This window comes from Augochlora pura, chromosome 3 (genome assembly GCF_028453695.1).
Source record: "Augochlora pura isolate Apur16 chromosome 3, APUR_v2.2.1, whole genome shotgun sequence".
In the NCBI taxonomy this organism is placed as follows: domain Eukaryota; kingdom Metazoa; phylum Arthropoda; class Insecta; order Hymenoptera; family Halictidae; genus Augochlora; species Augochlora pura.
This window is the reverse complement of record NC_135774.1, coordinates 22938394-22958508: the sequence shown is the minus strand read 5'-3', so window position 1 is coordinate 22958508 and position 20115 is coordinate 22938394. Positions and strand designations below refer to the sequence as shown.

Genomic DNA, 20115 nt, shown 5'->3' with positions numbered 1-20115 from the left:
AAGACATTGTACATGAAATATTATTATTTAAGAGACATTCGTGACTTGATCTTTGGCTTCAAATTGCCTGCATTTGCACACAACTATGTTGATAATACTTAAAATATGCATCAATAGGAGAAAAATACAGCTGTTCCGCGATACATACAGTTATGTCACTGGCTCGAGTTCCACTGATAGCGAATCAATGTTTCGCAAGATGACAGTGATTAATCGGCAGGACTTCTCATTAACAGTAACGTCCGATGGATTCAGAAAGCTCCTGTTAATTAAATGAAACGATGTCAAAACCGGGGTGCATGATAATGAGAATTCAAAATTCAGAATTCTTTCCTACGTTTCTATGATTTTGTTGCTAATTGGCAATCGATGATAGATATCAATTCGCGCAATTAGAACGGTAGAAATAGCCGAAGGCAGCCGGAGACCTTTGCTAAAGGAGGCGAAGTTCCATTCTCCCTGAACGTGGCAATTTTCCAATTTGCGGTAAACCTGGTAATTGACAAGACTCGCGACCACGTGCAGACAGCCCCGACAATTACGGTGTCACATTTTCATGATGCGTCCGAGCGGGATGGTTAAACGCATTGGCCACCTTCAGTGCACCGTAGCGGAGAATACCGTTAACAGAAAACAGAGGCTGCAGGAGCATCCGCGCGATGTACCGACCCCGATACCATCCATTAGTTCTACAAACACGAATTAGCGAAATGATCACAAAGAATTACACAATATCATCTGTTATTAAAATGAGGCTTGGTCGAAGTGACCTTTTCACTAACCACGCTTCCCGATAATAATAATGATATTTCCTAGCAGCGAACTGTAATTAAGTTCTTAGAATTGCGCCATTAAGTTTACAGCTTCATAAATTATAAAGTAATCTACAGGATGTCTCACTTGATTTAAGCAAGATCAGGATTTAAAGAGAGCACGATGTAACAATGTATTCACAAGGTCATAGTTTTCGAGATTTCAAAGTCACCGATTTCTTTTTATGAAAACTCTATACGCCATAATTATTATGATGTCGACTATTACAACTTTCGTGTGACCATGAAATGAAAAAATATATTAAAGATGCACCTGCGATAGATAAATCGGTCAAACAAATTTATTTTGCGATTTATAAGAATAAATGGAGGGTAATGGAGAACATTTTGAGTATTTCCGCAACTTCCCTCGTAGAATTGCACGGAGAATAGCGTTTTTCTCATCGTTTGACGGATCACTGTTCGCTGATGCTCGTGTTTAGAACGTTGATCGATAATCGTGTTCGAGGAAGCTACCTCAAAGAGTCCTCGAACCGTTTAACCTAGTTGCAAGCCATTACGGTGTCGCGAAACTGACCTACGTTTAAGGAGCATGTTTCCGCGGGACGAGATGAACCCAAAATAGTCCGGGATGGTCGACTCAGGACGTCGTTTTTTAAATGCTTTGCCTTTCATCGTTGGCGCAACAACGATTAGATCGTTCCTCGATCCTTCGAGAGAAAGTTCCAGGATTCCGTGGAGTTCAAGTGTTCCCGTTGTTTGCCGTGTGCCTCTTGATATTAACGCGGATATTGGGAACGCGATCACGCGAAACCGTGCACACCATAATGATTCGTGTTGCGAAAGGTACTTGGAGAACAGGGTTTTTCCTTTATCACCAAAAAAAAAAAAAATGGGTGACGTTGCTGAGATGTCAATATGATTTCGTGTTTGCTTGTAGGTGCAGTAACACATTGGTTTGTAGAATTTATAAATGTTCAAAATACTAGGAAACAGTTGAAAGAGTTATATTAGAATGATTGGCACTTTTTGAATTGTAAGAATTTTTTAACAGAGAAGCGAAATTGCTATTTATTTTGTGGCGTCAAGTAAGTGCGCGCTTTAGTAGGGACGACAAGGGGACGGATTATGCTTGTTTCTGTAAACAACTCCGTATTGACCTATCGAACTTGTTAAAAACTTTGTCACCTAACGAAAAAGAGGCGATGTTAAATCGAGGACAGTGGAGTTGTAGCTACGACAGACGCACAAAGTTAGGGTCAAGTAGTATGTTACCGACGGAGGATCCACGGATTGGCAGAGTTTCCTTGGCAAACAGTTCCATGAATGAAGGCGAACGAAGGGAAATTGAGGAAGAAAGGTGCAATTGGACTTCTTCATTAATCCGTCACGTCTCGAGTTCGTTCTCGCCTCCATAGAGACGGCAAATTGCATTAGAGCTGCGTTTAATTAATCTACGGAACTGCGCGGATGGCACGATGCCCCGGTTTCAAGAACTTCGATTTGCCAAGGATGAATCGGTGTCATCAGTGACGTAGGTAGACGCTAAAGAGTACCGTATTGATTCCGTGACGTCATTGAACCACCCTCCTACGCAACGAACTTGCCATCCGGTTCGCCGGAATTCTTCTTTGGCCACCTGTTCTCCTACGAAACGCGATTTCGGTCGTACTATGAATGACCTCGAAACATAGTGTGACACGATCTTTTCGTCAGCACTTTATTTTGAACACAATGCTAACTAACAATGACTAATTTTCATTTTCAAGTTAATATAACATAACACTAAATTCATTTAGCGTGAATAATTTTCTGTGAATTCGATCCTTTCAATGAAACAAGGATACACGAGGGACTGCTCGGTTATGTCACAATAACCGCAGTAAACTATGGAATTTCTTTCTTGCGTAAACAAGAAGAAATTCAGAATTGTTTAGTCGTTGGTCTCTTGCTTTAGCACTACTTTTTTTCTTGTCGTTTCGCTAACGCATTTTTACGACATTCCACAGCGAAGCAATGGTTCATTAAACATGCAAATTCGTCGCGGTACCAATCTTCGCTAAGTCGACCCTGTACAACAGTTACACACGGTAACGTTTTTTTTGATCGGAGTTATTCATCCTATTTCGTCAATTTACACGTTTATCCGAGTTTATTATTAGCGGTAATGATTTTTAATAAGGAAATATTGGGTGTTCGGTGAATGCCCGCGAACATATCATTGAGGACGTGTTAAATTGACAGCTAGGTTAAAACTAACATATGTTTTCTTTTTATTAACGTATCTTTTAATTCGCACAGAAATTCTTTACAGCTGATAGTTACGTAACAGTATTTTTGCGCGAGCGAGTCTAGTTATTATTTTATTTATTATTTGTATGTTTTAAGAAGGGATCACAATGGAGGCGGTGTTTCATAATAGGTACTTTGATCTTGTTTCGTTCGATCTATGCCAATGGGAACAGTTTAGTATGCATTGTGAAAGCTCGGTGACCGTTCTCTGATTAGACGCACCTCCGGCTAATTACATTCTAAATCAAAAGTTCAATGGCATGCACACGATCGAACGAAGGAGCTAAACACATTGCAGCACGCTGCAGCGAAACATTATCATGTTTTATGTATAATATAGCGCGGAACGAGCAAAGTAAATGGAAAACTAATTACGACTGAGCCGATATCGTTCTGATTTAAATGATCTCATGGTAACGAGCGTTCCCCATAATAATTCCGTCCACCAGGATTAATGGCGGGAACACTTGTCTAAAGACGTGGCGGCGGCTCGTTATGTCACCGTTGCCAACGCGATTCCGTGCAACGTGTCATTAACTACATCGTTTGCATCGCGATAAAGTGAATGCGCTACTTGCGTTCCAACTTTCAACAACTTCGCAATAATCGAAAGAAATTTCTGCATGACGCTGCAAATGTTTTTGGTAAACAACGAAATATCGTGCACAGTCGGCAGTTGTTGTGTCGACAATCGAATGAAATTGGAACAGGTGTTCGCAAGTAATCCGCAACGTAAGATGTGTCTTAATAAAACAATTCTACTTGCTAATATCTTGTGGTAGTAAGTATCCTGTTTAATTAGAAGGGATTGAATCGTTAGGCTCGGATCAGGAGAAAGAGCCTTTTGTTTAACGTATGCAAAACTTTTGTGCATTGATTTCGATGAAACGTCGACTGTTTTAATCGATTATTAAGAGAAAATATTTTTGCTTCTTGCGTCGTGTATATCATTATAGATGTTTATGCAGTTATTATACATCACGAGATGGTGTTATCTGCACAATACAGGATAACATTGCTGACACTAAATCTGTCGAGTGTGCGCGACGAGGAAAATTATGAGCGAGATTCTAAGACGTTACCCGTCGAGTATTACGGCCTGCATTCCGATGAGGAAGAGAGTGCGTTATCCTTGTACGTAACTTGCAGAATTGAAAATGAAAGCACGCAAAAGATATGTGATAAGTAGAACACACAAAATGCAAAATGCAGGCTCTGTTTTTAGAATCCATTATGGTCTCACTCGTACGTGTTCTCGCTTTTTGAGTCTTCGAAATAAGTGGATTTTCGTGGTCGAGCATAGAGGATCGTTGACAGCGAAGGTTTCACAGCGAAAGTGGCGTCATTCGTGATGGTTAATTCACGTGCAGAGGGAGCATCGCGACGGCAGCACAAAGGAGGCACGCACCTGGTCCAGCGGGGACTTTCGAGGGATGGAAACCGAATCGACGGTCCTTTTGCTCCGTTTCGTGGGGCGATCTCGCACCCTTTTATATCGGGCTCCTCCCTTTTGTCTAACTTCTCAAAGTCCTTGGGCCAGACCCCAGCTGCATGATTCTTTGTGCCCAGAATCCGAGACAATACTCGATGGTACCACGTGCGCCACGTGCAGCCTTGAGTTTCCTTCTCTTTACGTCGGAGGTCGTTGTGCCTTCCATAACCTAGTTTTCTGATTAATCGACAAACCTTGGGCACGTATATCAATTTTACGGGCAGATTTCAAATCACATGTCTCTTGTAAATTTTCAACGAGGTTTGACATTAACCGAAGGATCGCTGCAACTGTTGAAAGGATTAGGGACAACCTCCGTGTCTCAGAATTGTGTTCATTCGGTAAACACGCGATCCTATCGTCTACTAGATCCTCGTGGAAAGTAATTGGAAAACAGGGTTGTGTAATCTATAAATAACGATCGATATACAATACATATATAGAATATGCAAGATATAGGAAACTCTGCGAGGTTACAAAGTTCTCGATCTTGGTTTCGTAATCGATTCCGTGCAACGTGTATTCCATCTCTTCTGCTACTAGCAACATTATCCATCATGGCAAGAAATCGTTTGAAATTCTGGTTACTCGGCACAGGATAAATTCTGACACTGATCGATCGTACAAAACAGTAGTCGAATAAAGCTGTATACATATCCTTTCGGTAATCTTCCTCTGTAACATCGATCTCAGTTCTCGAGACTGACAACGCCGATTCGTGCAAATTCGTAAATTTCTACGAATGAAAATTCAAGGATCGAAGAGTCACGAGACCGATCGCGTGACAGTTTGATTTTAATTGGATCAGGAACAGCGGTGTTTCCCAACGTTCTGCAGAGCGACGAATAAAACGAGTTCCGCGGAAAAATCACCGGGAAGCACGTAGAGATCCTTTAATGACGTCGGCGATCGAGGAAGTCGCGCGGTGTCGTTACTCCAGATAACGTTGATATCGTTTCCTCTCCGGCGTGTTCTTTAAATAACGTCTTTCACCAACCGTCACGAACGTAACTCCCAATAACAAAGCCATTCACGAAAACAGATCCGTGTAGCCCTTCGATCTAGCCGCGGATCCGAGATTAACGAACTCCGAGAATTCGATTAACGATGTTTCGCCGACATTATGCAGCGAACGCGTGTCCGGCAATACCGTTCGATTGCGCAACAAGTTCGAACAAGATCATTCCTCGGCAATACACGGGCTTGCAGCATGTGCTCGTGCACCGCGATACGCGTGATTAATGATATTTTTTTTATTATCGTTGACACATATGCGGTTCGCAATACATCGACAGCAACGTTTTACCGCATTGTTGATATGTTCGGGGATCGGACAACGCGCGTGTATCAGTTCCAATTCGGGCGACATCGTTGTTTCGTATTGTGCTTAATGGCTGTAGTTCGATAATTTGCTTTCGTCGTTGTAATTAGACCGCGGTCTAACACGGATGTCTATAATTGCTCTGTGAAGTGGGATGACAAGTTTGTGGAAAGTATCGGTGAACTTAACATATCTCTGTTAGCGATCGTTGAAGAATTTCCATAACTGTGATTTAATTTAGCGAATGAGCAGATCGTAATTTTTTCCTTGTTTGTAGTATACCGTAGCTTTGTCGAGAATTGTCATACGAGAGTCATTAAGCGATGGCGAGATTGGAATGCGATCGTTAAATTTATTCAGCAGAACGGAAGCGGTCATTGGCAAGCTACTTTATTTGCAGTTTTACAACAAATTGAGCATTGATTATCAACTGTTAATATGACATTTAATTCCAAACTAGAAATTATATTTATCGACGGCGTTGCTGAAAGCCGGGAGATATATAAAACTATGCGTGAAACAACGGTAGACGATAGACCAATCGATACAGATTACTCGTGCATCGTGCAATACGCTTGCAGGTGTGTCTGCCTAATATACAGGGTGATCCGTAATTCCTAGCAACTTCTAAATCTTAAAAATTAAATAGAATATTTTTTGTCATGAAGCACGTTGGAATCATAGCAAGACGTAATAACGTGTTGAACTTAATTGATCAGTTTTATTTGTTTTCGGTATGAATAAATAATGTAAACGCATAATCCCGGAAGTACTGGATATAAATTATTAATTTCAAAATTACTAGTTCTTTTCTAAAATTGCTTTAACACGTCGTTCGTTGGTATCTTCGTGTCGATGATTATTATAATTAAACGCCCGATAGGTCGACCGATAGATAGAGCGCTTCTTCAAACTTCATATTCTCTCCCACGTGTGCGTAACCAGTCAATTTTCCCTTCAACGCACTTCATATGGTTTTATCTGCGGCGAAGTTTTCGCGATATGAAACACGAATATATTGGCTGTGACATTTACATTTTATCATAAAGACGGTAGAAAAAGACTTAAAAAAATTTCCTAAAGCTTAAATATTTTCCACAATCTTCCATTTTTATAAAACCGTGACATTTTGAAGAAAATAACACTGAAGATCACAGGCTCGTGTTTCGAGTTAGCAGCACGAAAGGAACAATTTCATCCACTTGAAGTAACAAGATAAATTAAAAATGGTTAGAAAGAACCATATCCATCTACAAGAAAAGTATCTTCAGTGGTCTCCACGACTCCAGTAGATCAACAGGGATTTAAATGGATCTAGTCGTGGCTGCCATAAAGTTGACAAAAGCAATACAAATCAGCAAAAATGTAGATTCTTCTTCAATGAAACAACATCTAAAATTTTAATCAGATTGTCGAAGGGAGGATAAATGTGTTCCGATTATTTTTCACTAATCGAGCATAGAAAGAATGTATACTTTTTATTTTCAAGTTTAATGGATCATTTTTTCGAAATTAGAAATTGGTCTTGAAACGGTCGAAATTCCTAGAAAATTATTGTAAGAAAAGAGTAGCGTGAGAAAAATGTTTTACAAAAACATTGCGGCAAAATATATTCATTGAAGAGAAGATAACGTTTGGCGATAGTGCTCGCCGCAAAAATTAAGTTTCCAAGAAAAATATTAGTTGAGAATAGAGGATTAACAGGACTCGTGCAGCAGCACGATGTGTATGTGTCTCGCGGTTGCGAGTGTTCCTTATGGTACACCACGCTGTAATACAGGCGAATTGAGAGAGCGAGAGGAAGAGTTAGAGGGGGAGAAAGAGCAGACGACATGCGCCAGCCCTCGTTCGTGGCACGTTATAATGCGCGAGGCCCACGGCCTGGACGGCCGTTCGACAACAGTCATTCAGAGCTCGACTGGTGCGCGGTTCGGTTCGTTCCAGTACAGGCACGGTACACGCACGCCACGTTTCGTTCCATTTCGTCTGGTCTCGTGACATCCTCTTGTCGCCGGGTTGTCCCCAGTCGTGCTCGATCACAACACCGGGCCTGTTTTCGTGCGCGCGTGTCGCCCACGCTCACCTGAAATCCACCCACGCACGCACCGATCGACCACGAGGCGAGGATGAACCGAGGGTAGACCCAGTGCCAACGCCGGACCAAAGCAAGCCCAGGGTGCGTTCCCCTTGTGATCGACTCTCGTGACTAGTGACATTTATCGGTTCCCAGCAGATTGTTGTTCCTGCTGACCACGGAATACAGCTAGAACAGGTAAGTGACGCAATCCGACGCGAGGTTCGCGTGCGCCACGAGCCGCGATCGCTCCGCTCATTTTCGCCGGAATGTTGAGTGAAAAGTTCTCAAGAATCGGTGCGAACAGTGTTAGTACGGCTTCTAGAGATACCACCCTTCGAGGGAACTAAGGACGCGAGCGAAATTCCGGGTGAAAACGAAGCATCGTGCGTTGATATACGTAGTTAGACTTCGAGAGTAAGTTTTCGCTAAATTTAAGTGTTGCAGAATGTTATAGACCGAGATTTCTTCGAACTATATAGAGGAAAATAAGGGTTTTAGTGTATTATTACGGTCCATGCGTAGCAATTATTTAGGGAAGTTATGTGCATGGGTGAAATTCGATGCTATAAGGCAACATGTCGCGTGTTGCTTCGCACAGTCCGGAAAAGTTGGTTGACTTGAATTAAAGTGTGACAGAAAATTGCACTGCAATATTTGTTGGTGATGCAGCGAATGGAACGAGAATTCTCGTATATCACAATCGGTTTATTTGAGTTATTTGCAAGCAACATGAGCGCAAGGAAAATCCATGTGACACTGCAGCATATTTTATCTTTGTCGCGTAGTACGTCCGAAGAAGTTACTTTATTATTTCATTCAGAGTGTGTTAGAACGTAGTCGTTCTGTAGTTTTCGTAGATAAACGAGGTTTTCCGTGCGTCATCGTCAGTCTGCATTAAATATTCGATGTTCCGTATACATTTTATGCTCGGTTTGATTTCACGAATGAACGTGAAGCAATTTTTGTTGGGTTTTGAGCGAATGTGTTTGAGAGAAATCAATATTAGGGTATGATGTAAGACACTGATTGGAGTTCGTGAGTCCCATTGGTTGACCGGACACAACCCCTATTGGTAAAATGGCGGTGTGCTTCCCCGAGGCTGTTTTTCGTTGTTACGGGTGTTCTTCTCTTCTTTGGTATGTTTTGACGGTGTAATTTTGCGGAAATAACAAGCACAGTATGGAAACTGGGTTCGGAAAACCCGGTCGGCGACCCACGTGGCCTATTGATTTTCCTGCTCGCCACGCCACTACGCGCGCGGCGGTGGAAACTGGCCTTTTCTTCATCGGTTGGCAAATATTGTGATTAAAGTATACTGTCCTTACGTCGGAAAAGCATCGAGGAACATCCAGTAATAGCACGGCATTTCCTTCGTCAACATTTTCTATTAAATTTCATTTCTCATTTATTTACAAGTCCTTCGACACAATCATCGATTAAAAATAAACATTGATTTTCCACGAATATTAAAGACTTCAACAATTTCAGTGTTCCATCGTGATGATTGTTTCAATCAGCTTCCGCAGGACAGGTGTGAAAAGATCACTAGTTTGCAAACAAGAGTAGAAACTTTGCTAGGGATGGCATGTCTGGAAACGCGACGCAAAGATCTTTGATACGCGATATCAAAGCTGAATCAGTGTTTAATTTTACGAGTCCCGCTAGTCTTGTGTCTACAGTCGAATGTTTGGTCCGACTATTCGTCATTCTAGCGTTACTGAGCACACCGCGTCTCTTTGCTGCAAGGGTCCGCCGTTTTCCTGCAAACAGATCGATGCAATATACCTAACGTAAACGGTCAGGTACGATTTGCGGTCGGTTAGCAGGATCACTGGCATCGTTTGCACGGCAAAGGTTGCTCCGGCAACTCTTACAGTCAACTTACTTAAGATTCTGTTTATCAATACGGAAATTATTTGCAAGGGGGAAAGCTCCTCTGTCGATAAGAAGCTGCCTGTTTGTCCGACGATATTTACAAGCGTATTTATTGAACAACGATTTAAGCTTTAATTCGAAATCAAACAGAGTAGAAATGGAACAAGAAAGCATGTTCCGGATTCGTTACAGTTCACCGATACACATATTATACAACATTGCCAAGTGATATAACATTGCCAAGTTACGATATTTTCACGAAAAAAATCGACACTGGTAGAAAACGTTGGTATCTTAAGTAGCTGTTTATTGGTACAAATTTTTTAAATATGCGAGGAGCTCCATAAATTATTCTTTTTTCGGTTACCAATGGTTCGTTTGAAATAGGAATATATTTTAAAGCGAACACTCACGATGAGCACTGTTACAGTAGATACGAATCGAGTTAATAACAATTGGTCTTCGATTAATGTTGCACGAGTGGATTAATATCACATGCTTATTATTTACTGGTGCTTCGAATTGAGGTTTCATTACCGTTAGAACGGCTGAGGAGCGCCGTTGTCGGCGAAGGATCAATAAAAACTGACGCAATGTTCCACGAAAGTTTCGGGAGCCTCCAGACTCCAAATTTCGTTCTCCGTGCACGTGCGTACGTAGCGAGACCGTTATAGGTTCCCTAAAGGTTTATTTTTAACGAATCTCTCGGTCTTCTGTCTCCGTTCAACTCTAAAAATTGCGTAATTTTGAGCTTTCAGTATAATACCGCCCAACGAATCCGAAATCATTTATCTTGCATTCTAAATTTGTAGACAAACGGGGGCGCTAAATTACCCGGAAATAGAATTTTTCTATAACGACCACGGTCAGTTAACTGTACTAATTAATAATATAAATCTAATAGTACTATTTAAAAAATATGTTCCAGAACAATTTGCGCAGAAGCTAGATTGTTTTCAATCTGTCCGCCATGTTTGGATCTGTAACATATGTTTCAAATCGGAGAGTCCATTATGAGATTATATAGAGACTGCGGATTTTGTGCGTTCGTGACAGCAATGATTAGATGCGATTTAAAATAGCAAAGAGATTAAGAAGATTTATTCAATTTGTTGAAATTGCGACAAGGACTGAATTTTGGTCATGTTGAACCGACGAATCGGCTAGCATGTCAAAAGTTATAGAATATTTTTATGAACACGTTAGGCGTTTTGTATCGCTTGCTGAATCGTTCCTTAGACGCGAGCGCGCCTTGTTATCTCGAGAACAAAGTCGAACATGAAAAAATTTTATTGTTACAATGTTACGTCTCTCGTTGAGTTGATACGTTTATACCGTAATTACCAAGCAAAATCAACGGTCAAAATTTGCGAAGATCGAACGACGGTGTTGCATCGTGTCCCGCCATGTTTGAATCGGTAATTCGTGTTCACTGGCGCGGAGTCCCTCGAATGATAATAAAAAGAAGTTACGAAAGTAGTCAGAAGCGAAGATTGCATCGCGATTATGAGTTGTTATGCGGTCCCGAAGGGCTTTCGTGGCAAAAGAAAGAAGCCGCGTCGCGATTCGTTGGTTCGAGGAGGGCTGAGTTAGGGGAACCGGTACCATGAGAAAGGGTTCCCGGCGCATACTATAGGCCGGTCCCCGACAGAGTTTTTAGCCCGTGTGCATCGTACGATGAAAGGAATGACGTCCAACGGCGATCTCCTGTTTTCGTACCTGTACAACGGCGGGCATGTGTGCGCCGTGTGGTTCGTAGAACATGCTCGAAGCTGTACGACTGCCAGACTGTCGCATTAGGTGTGCGAATTAAAGAGGGTTGCCTGCACGTTGCGCCATATTGAATCTTCGGGATCACGCCATCGAACCGGTCCGGCTCAGAATATACTCCGTAGTTTTCATTCACAATACATCGGTGATTTACTATGAAATGCAACGGACATTTTGGTACATTGTTGCCTATCGACTATCCTCAACGCAATATATTGTTGTAGCAATTTTGTTTGAACTTGTTTTCTCTGTTTCAGATTTGAACAGAAAATTGTCTAATAATTTTCAACATTGTTGTACAATCTTATATTCAAATCTTATTAATATATTAATATACAATAGAGTGAAGATCCTCTTAATTGTAGTAAATATAAAGTGATCACAATACAAAATGCATATCACAACACAGTACACTGATAATTCTAAAAATCTGATATTCAGTTCAGCTTAAACAAATCATACTACTAAATAATTAATCAACCTCCCTCCCAAAAAAAAGAAAACCATGCAAATCGTAGTGTTTATTTCCACGCAGTATTTCTTATTTAGTACGTGAAGGTAGACACGGATAAAACGCATGTCCCAGTTTTTTTATTCCACGCTTAGACGCACAATAGAAGAATACCCATTTGTCCGATTAATCTAGTCATCCATTGAAACTGTAGAAATGGCATAAGGTGCTCTGGCTAGCGGATGTATTTGGAAACCGTTCATTTGTTTGAAGAATTTCGAAATCGCGAAGGCGCCGTTACAGGAAGGAAGCAAGCGATTGTTTTATTGCAGTAACAGTGCTACATTGGTCACACGAGATGCCGGAAAACCTGACACAGCATACCGTGTCGACGGACACGAAATATGGCGCCACGTGATAGCTGACGCTCGGCGAACTCACGTGCCGGCGCTCGGCGTGATTTACTCCTTCAGCGTGGATGATCGATTATGGATTTTAAAGAGCGTCGGTTATGATACGCTCAACAAGTAGCCCGCCATTCTGACACGATGCGTCGCAAAACCTTAGCAAAGCGACGATTTAAAACTCCGCGAGCTTTCGTCAATTATTCTTCCAACGTGTGTTTGTAGCAACTTTATAGCGCAACTCCGCTGAAACGAGATCGCCCGCGGGTGCAATGAACGATTCCGACCTGCACCGGCTTTCGTCAATTTTTTATTTGACATATTTATAGCAGCCTCAAACTGGAACTTAGTTTCAATGAGTTTGTCCGCAGCTGCGACGAATAATTGCATCTGATTGCTATTAAGAGAATTGCACGTAATTAAACTTTCAACTCCGTTCGCTACACGCTCACGCCGATTGACATTCGAGAACTTTCACGGTAAACAAAAACCTGTTACGCTTGTCGGATGCTGTGTAACTTTTTTCCGATGTCTTCGAAGCTCCGACGCGAATCCAGCTTCGAAAGTACGCCGACCTGCGCACCGATATCTGTAGCAGTACATATTTATGATGAAATCGTACGTCGATGAAGTGCAATCTTCAACGAGTCTTCTTCGCTGAAGCAATTTATTACGAAAGTTTGTTCGATGCGCGGACTACTTAATAAAAGTTAGGTCTGATCATGATTTACTGCATCCCCTTACAGCCCTCTCAAAAGTGTCTCAATAATATGAACGCGGACTGCATAAAATCAGTAACTGAAGAATTCACTAAGACGATCGTTAACAAAAATGTCCATTTTCCAGTTTCGACATCACGAAATAAATTAATTATTTAGAATCTCTATGGCGGCGATCGTCGCATTAGAAAATCATTAGTGGTGGAGCAAATGTTAGTACGTACGATTTTGAGTGCCGTAGATGAACGTCAAAGTAGTCGCAATGCACGGGAAGACACAGTTTCGTAGGAAGTTCATGAATCACCGCAGAAAATTCGATCCTAGACGACGATCCACAGCTTGACCTCCTGTTCTCAGGTTGCCCTGGATCGTAGCGGTGTGGTCGCGCGGATGCGATTACATCATCGATCGTGTGCGCGCCCTTCTTCGGGATCTACGCGCGTAAATTGGCCGGCAAACGCAGACAGATAGGGCGAGAGGGAGCGAGAGAGAGGGGGAGTGAGAGAGAGGGTTATCTGTCGTCTCGTTCGGCGTTAAAACGCGTGGCCAGTTAATCTCGCTTTGCTCGCGTAATAAAATCACGCCGTTCCACGATTTCGTGTACGATTCTTTCGTTCAGTTTGTTAGCATTCTCCGGCTCGAGATCATTGAAAATGTGTTGCGTGCCTCGGTAGCAGTTTCGGACCCAATAACCAACGATGATCCTCGGCGTCGATCGATCGGGCTGGGGATCCAGGATGCACCGCGTTTACGGGACATTTGGTACGTGACACAAAGTCTTGAACTGTTCCAGGCTGATTTAGATGGCTGATTTTCTGTATCGTTTCGCTGGATCGCGGGTAATTCGATTGGATTGTAGCTTCTCGTTCTCTGCGAAATTGAATTGGATTGTTACAGTGGAACGTATGTCGGTGTCTTTTGTAAATTCCTTTACGAGGATGTATCGAGTTTAAACAAGTACTTCCTGCGATCCCATTGAAACAATGAAATTTGTATTTATCAGTCCTTTGAATAAAATTCTATTGTCCACCTGCTGTTCATAATTAAACGAATCAATATACATGTTATTGCCGCGAAGATAAAGATGCCGGCATTATGTAGTTATTGCAATTTTTCTGTCATCGAGATTTACTGTGAAACGATCGGATTAAATATAGCCGCCGACGCACTATATTTATTACCGCGTATCATTTTCTATCGTTGCTCATTATCTTACTTCAAAGTGTTTATGATGCGTTAGTCACGATTAATGCTGAATTTCGCATTCGCATGTAATTTTTCTCGAGCGAATAGATAAACATTAGAAACAGCGATAAGCGGTTACGACTAATTTAGTGTAATGACAGTTATTAGTCGATATAATTTGGTTAGTAAAACTGGTTCAACGAAATTCAATAGATATTTTGTTATCGGCACAGTGATTCGGTTTTATCATCGACCCGTGAAGGCCAGACAAATTATACAATAACTTGTGATTAGGCCACGTTGTCTCTGTCTATTATGTACGATGGAACAATAACAATCTCTCCGGATTCATTTTCATAACATAGAATCTTTAAATTTCAATATTTTTCACCGTAGGATGGAAGTGTTTCGAGTATGGCGGTCACGGTGACATCGGATATCGAGTAAACATATCGCTTAATTACTTTGTCTTGCTGGAAGAGGTGTATACGAACCGATAATTAGGAACAAACATTTATAGCCTCGCGCGACGATGTTCGCGATTTTATTTTTTTTCCACTAGGTGTATTAAAATTAACAGATACACGACTGCTGGCTAATTATTATTATTATTATCCTTTTTTCCTCCAGTATTACATCTGGGTTTTGATTCGATTGACGGGTTTAGAGCCAAGTCTAACCGTTGTTTCAAACTATTGGGTGTTTTTTTTTTATGTTTCTAGTTGTAGGAACGACTGAACTATTTGGCATGTTTTTAATATTATCGCTTTTTGAATGTGCATGTGTGTTTTTTCTTTTAAATTTAACTTGGTTAAGTTTTTTGTGAATGAATGTGGTGTGATTCCTGTAGCTGATAAAATGAACGGTAGTACTATGACTTTCTTTTGTTTCCATATTCTCTGTATTTCAATTTTGAGATCTTCATATTTTTCTATTTTTTCTTTGTATTTGTTTATTATGTTTGTATCACTGGGGATCGATATGTCTATGAGGTAGGTAGTTTTTTCTCTCTTGTCTTGCACTGTTATATCTGGTCTATTATGGATTACTGTTTTATCGGTGTGTATAGTGCGGTCCCAATGTATCATGTAGTTTTCGTTTTCTGTTATCGGTTCTGGTGTGTAATTGTAGTATGGTATGTTGTTTGTACTGATTTCATATGCTTGTTTTATTGTCTGATGTATTATTTTTGCTGCTATATTATGTCTGTCCACGTATTCTTGTCCGGCCATGAGTTTGCATCCACTGATTATATGATCTATTGTTTCTTTTGTTTGGTGGCATTTTCTACAGGTATCGTTTTCTATTGCATTATCTTTTATTATATATTTTCTGTAGTTTTTAGTTGCTATTACTTGATCTTGGATGGCCATCATGAGTCCTTCTGTTTCCGGGAAGAGCTGTCCGTTCTTCAGCCATTTATATGTGTTTTCTTTGTTTATTTCTTCCTTGTTTACATTGTACCAGTGTTTACTGTGTATTTCTTTGGATTTCCATGTATCTATTTTTTGTTGGTAGATTTGTGTTTCCTCGTATTCGTCATTGTCTCTTGTGTCTGCTTTGCTAGGTTCAATGGCGTGTGATGTTTGTCATTTATTACTATGGCTTTGTGTAGTGGTGTTTGTTTACTGTGGAAGTATTTTCTGAGCGACTTGATCTGTTTTTTATTATTATTATTATTATTTATTTTATTAAGATTAAAAAATATTTATTTCACATTTGTGTCGGCACAGTTTTATATCAAACTCATTTTAAATTTCCAATATTATATTATTTGAAAACATATGTTATACCCTTGCAAGCTTAAGCTCTGTAAAATCACATAAACAGTCAGACTACAAATCATTATGTGAAATAAATATTTCATTAACATTAACATCGACTAGTCGTTAACTTATATATTCTTCTACAAAATTCTAAATAATACAAACTAGTTATTATTATAATTATGTCACAGTTCGCGGACTGATTTATAATTCCTGCAAATACAAGATTGTTTACCAACCAAAAGCAGAATCGAAATCAGAAATCGAAAACAGAATCGAAAGTGCAATAAAAGTCGTTAACTCTTTAAAAAAACGACTATCGTCATCGCTATCTGCGCATCCCGAAGTTGTGCTCACTTATCAAGAAATTTTCTTGTTCTTCTTCTTCTTCTTCTTCCCGTAGTATCTTCGTGGTTTAGCCAGTGAAGCTCGGAAACGAGAATTCCGCTTTCATTGAAGCGATGATAAAGGAAATCGAGCAAAGTTTCCTCTCGCGGTTGCACAGTGATTAACGTTTCGCGAGATGCTAGGTGTCGGCGAGAGGATAAAATGAAATATTTATGGTGCGCCGGCGATAAACGCATCAGGCACGCGATTACATCTTTACGAGCGAGTTTACTTGCATTCCTACTGTTTTTCAATCGTTTCCCTGATAGACGATGTCCACCGATTCGTCTCGGCTGGTGAAGATCTGATACGCAACATTTTCTTTTCGATTCTGAAGAATCGTTTTACACACACCGTTATCCTGTAGAAATCTCAGTAATTTGTTCGGCTATTTGTCGGGTTCGCGCTAATCGATCGACAGTCGTTCTCATTTCGTTGAAGAAAGTCTGATGTGCACTGGTTTTCGATGATCGACAGAAATTTTAAATCGATAGATGTTAAAGAGCGACTATGTATTAAGCGCTCGAATCGATTCTAAATGAAATTTATGTTAAAGGTTAACAAAACTCCAATTATAAAGTGAGAACAGCGCAATCAGGAAATTATATTTTAATGAATGTATTCCTACATTCCAGAAATGTTTAGTAAGACATCATTTTTACGTATTATATTTACCATATTCTTAAAAATATATTACCTGAAAAGTGGGAAAGTGTAGCCTCAAAAACAATATTTCGAATAAAAGACGTCGCCGTTCTTTTGAAATACGTATGAACTGTTTTTATCAGAAAATAACGAGAACTATTTCAAGCACCTAATAGCACTGTTCTCGATATTTTATGTAAGCACAAATGACATTTTCCAGCGATCACGTTCGCGATTGTCATTGAACGCTTTTCGTCGAAGGTAGTCGGGTGATTCTTGCCAGAAATACTTATTCCTTCGTTGCTGAACGCAAACGCTTCAGGCAGAGACGTGAGAATGGCTTCTTAGTAACCCTATATGGTGTCAGTCAACTGTCAGTGCAACCAGAAAGCGAGTAATCGTGTTGAAATGTCAATCGAAAATATATGGTACTATATATGTAAATTTCTTCGTTCGAATCTCCATGTCCAAGGAAAATTATTGCCCAAATATTATCTGCTGTTCGTAGATTATTATTTAAAATAAGTAGATACCTTGTCAATTAACATACACGTACATAGCCTAACTGAGTTTTTAAAGTAGTCCAAAGTGTATCAAAAGATATATTATATATACTTATATATACATATTAGAGAAGAGCGATATTTAATCAGTTTATTGCCATGTTATGTCGTCGATACTCCTGGTAAAACAAAATATTAATTTACCATGACTATACTTGTAAAAAATGGCAAACTGGTCAAGGAATATACTTTGATATTCTTTATTCAATTATATATTTTATAAAAGTGCTACATTTCAACAAAGTATAACGAAAATCAATCAGTATAATTGCACAGTTCTTGAATAGATTGCAAACAGCTAACTTGTCAACGGATACTTTAATTAATCCATTTTAATATAACCACGGTTGCGGTTTAAGATGACCGTGGTCGTCGTGATATCCCTTTTCTACACCCGAACGGACTAAATCATTGCAGACCGGCCCGCATTTATGGCACGAAAGTATACCCTAAATGTCGCAGTATGAAAATTCGATCGGCCGAAACCTCGGTAACCGGTGCTCGAGCCGATAACACTGTAATTTGTCGGGGCGCTGGCGATCTCGTTAACGGCCCCGCGTCTTCTCGTTTCGAAACTGACACAAGGGCGTCATCCAGGTGCTCCAGAATCCGCTATGCAGGCCAAATCGCGGCGAAGCGGGTCCATGTAAAGCAAAGACCGAACGCCGAGTCGTGCAATTAGGGAATTCACGGAATCTGGTTAAATAAAAGGCCGGTTAGGCGATCACGGTGACGGCCTATCGCGATTAAGAACTGGTTTTGTCACCTTCGGGCAAGTTCGCCATGTGATAGAAAGGTGGTGTGCGTCGCGGCGCACGCGTTACCGATTGACCGATTACGACTGCGACAGTATGCGGGTATAGAGGGGCCGGCGCGATCGAATGCCAGGATCAACCCGATCGATCAACGAAAGTCAACAAGTTCGACCGTTTAGTTGTCCGCCGAAAACGAGAACTCGTTATCCGATCCGCGCCGCGTCGATGATCGCTGACAAATGATCGAAGTGGATATTCGAACGTGCAGCACACGCGACACGAAAAGCATCGAAACCAGTTTGCGAAATAGTCGAACTCGCTGTTACGAGAGGATATCGTCTCCTTTGTTGACACGTTTCTTCTTAGTTCGAACAGAGATCCCGACGTGCATTTCAATCTCTGCTGCGAAATACATCGGCACCTCGGAAGTTGTGGAAGCAAGTGGTTGTGGAAATTTCCGATTTGAAAGTAAGTCGAGTGCGATGGCAGAGTGTATATATTTTTTATTTGATTTTATCACATATGTCAAATATTTAATCAACGGTGTACATACGCAAATGGTTAGATTAGATTTGTCCATAAAGGACTCGTTGTTTCCTTTTTGTTGGAAAAATCATGGCACATATTGTGACCAGAACAATTTCTTTCATCGACGATATAGAAATTGTGATTCGTATTCACAAGTTCTACCGTATAAGATGTGTGAATAACGATGGAGCTACGCGCGTTTCTCATGAAATCTCGAACTTATCTTTCCCGCTACAGCAAATACGACTTTCCTTCTGGAAATCATCTTTATCAATCGAATAAACCCGAGCAAGTAGACTTTATTATCGGCAAGGAAACTAGCTGAAAGCTTCGACGGATTCTGTTCGAATATAGCCAATCGAATGAGATTGCTTGCACGAGCCTTTCTAGTTTCGTTTGCAATCTTTTTACGCGCTCTTATCGTTGCTTCTCCGATCTTGTCACTTTCGTAAGAGGGTTCTAATGAATATTTGCTTGTAATAAGTTAAAAGTAAATCTCTTTTAATGAATCGAAAGCAACTGAATGCATTTTATTAAGATAAAAGTAAACCAATGTATCTTATTAAGTAAAAAGTGTGTCAATCTTTTCTAATAAATTAAGAGCAAATCAGTCTTTCACAATAAGTTAAAATTCAGTCGATTTATTTTAATAGGTAATTTATCACTTCTTTTAATTCTCTAATTATTTATTTAAATTATTAAATTATTATTAATTTACTTCTTTAATTCTTTTAATTCTCTAAATCTCCAAAGCTCAAATTTTCCACATTTAATCCATGAATCGTCAACAATGAAGTAAATTGTAGAGCTCGATCTGCCACCACGGCGATTAACAATATCGCGATCTAGTTAATCGAACGTTATTTTTTCCGTGGCACCTTGATTCACGAAGTCCTTTATCCCGTGTAAACGCTCGAAGACGAATCGTTCTGCTTCGTTACGAATAAAAAGCCCAGTGATCTTCTCGAGCGTCGGATCGTTTTGCAGTCGATCCATTATTCAGAGGGACGCCGGCGAACGTTGCGAGGAAACTTCTCGGATTGCTCCAGATAACCGAGGCGACGACAAGAAAAATCTCTTCCGCTTCTTCCGCTTGTGTTCCGTGAGCGGGG

General features: G+C 40.5%; 1 protein-coding gene across 3 annotated transcripts in view; it reads left to right on the top strand.

The window, feature by feature from the left end:
* Nucleotides 1-7792: 7792 nt before the first annotated feature.
* Nucleotides 7793-20115, top strand: part of LOC144479059 (Y+L amino acid transporter 2) — a 36872-nt gene continuing 24549 nt past the window's right edge. The window contains exon 1 of one of the 3 annotated variants that reach the window (XM_078197551.1): nt 7793-8150. Coding sequence is in view for 2 of the 3 variants with exons in the window: in XM_078197549.1 (XP_078053675.1) it covers nt 13873-13936 (64 nt within the window). In the remaining variant the exon portion in view is untranslated. Of the gene's footprint in view, nt 8151-13872; nt 13937-20115 lie in introns of those variants that run through there. The other 2 variants (XM_078197549.1, XM_078197550.1) reach the window with 2 other exon arrangements.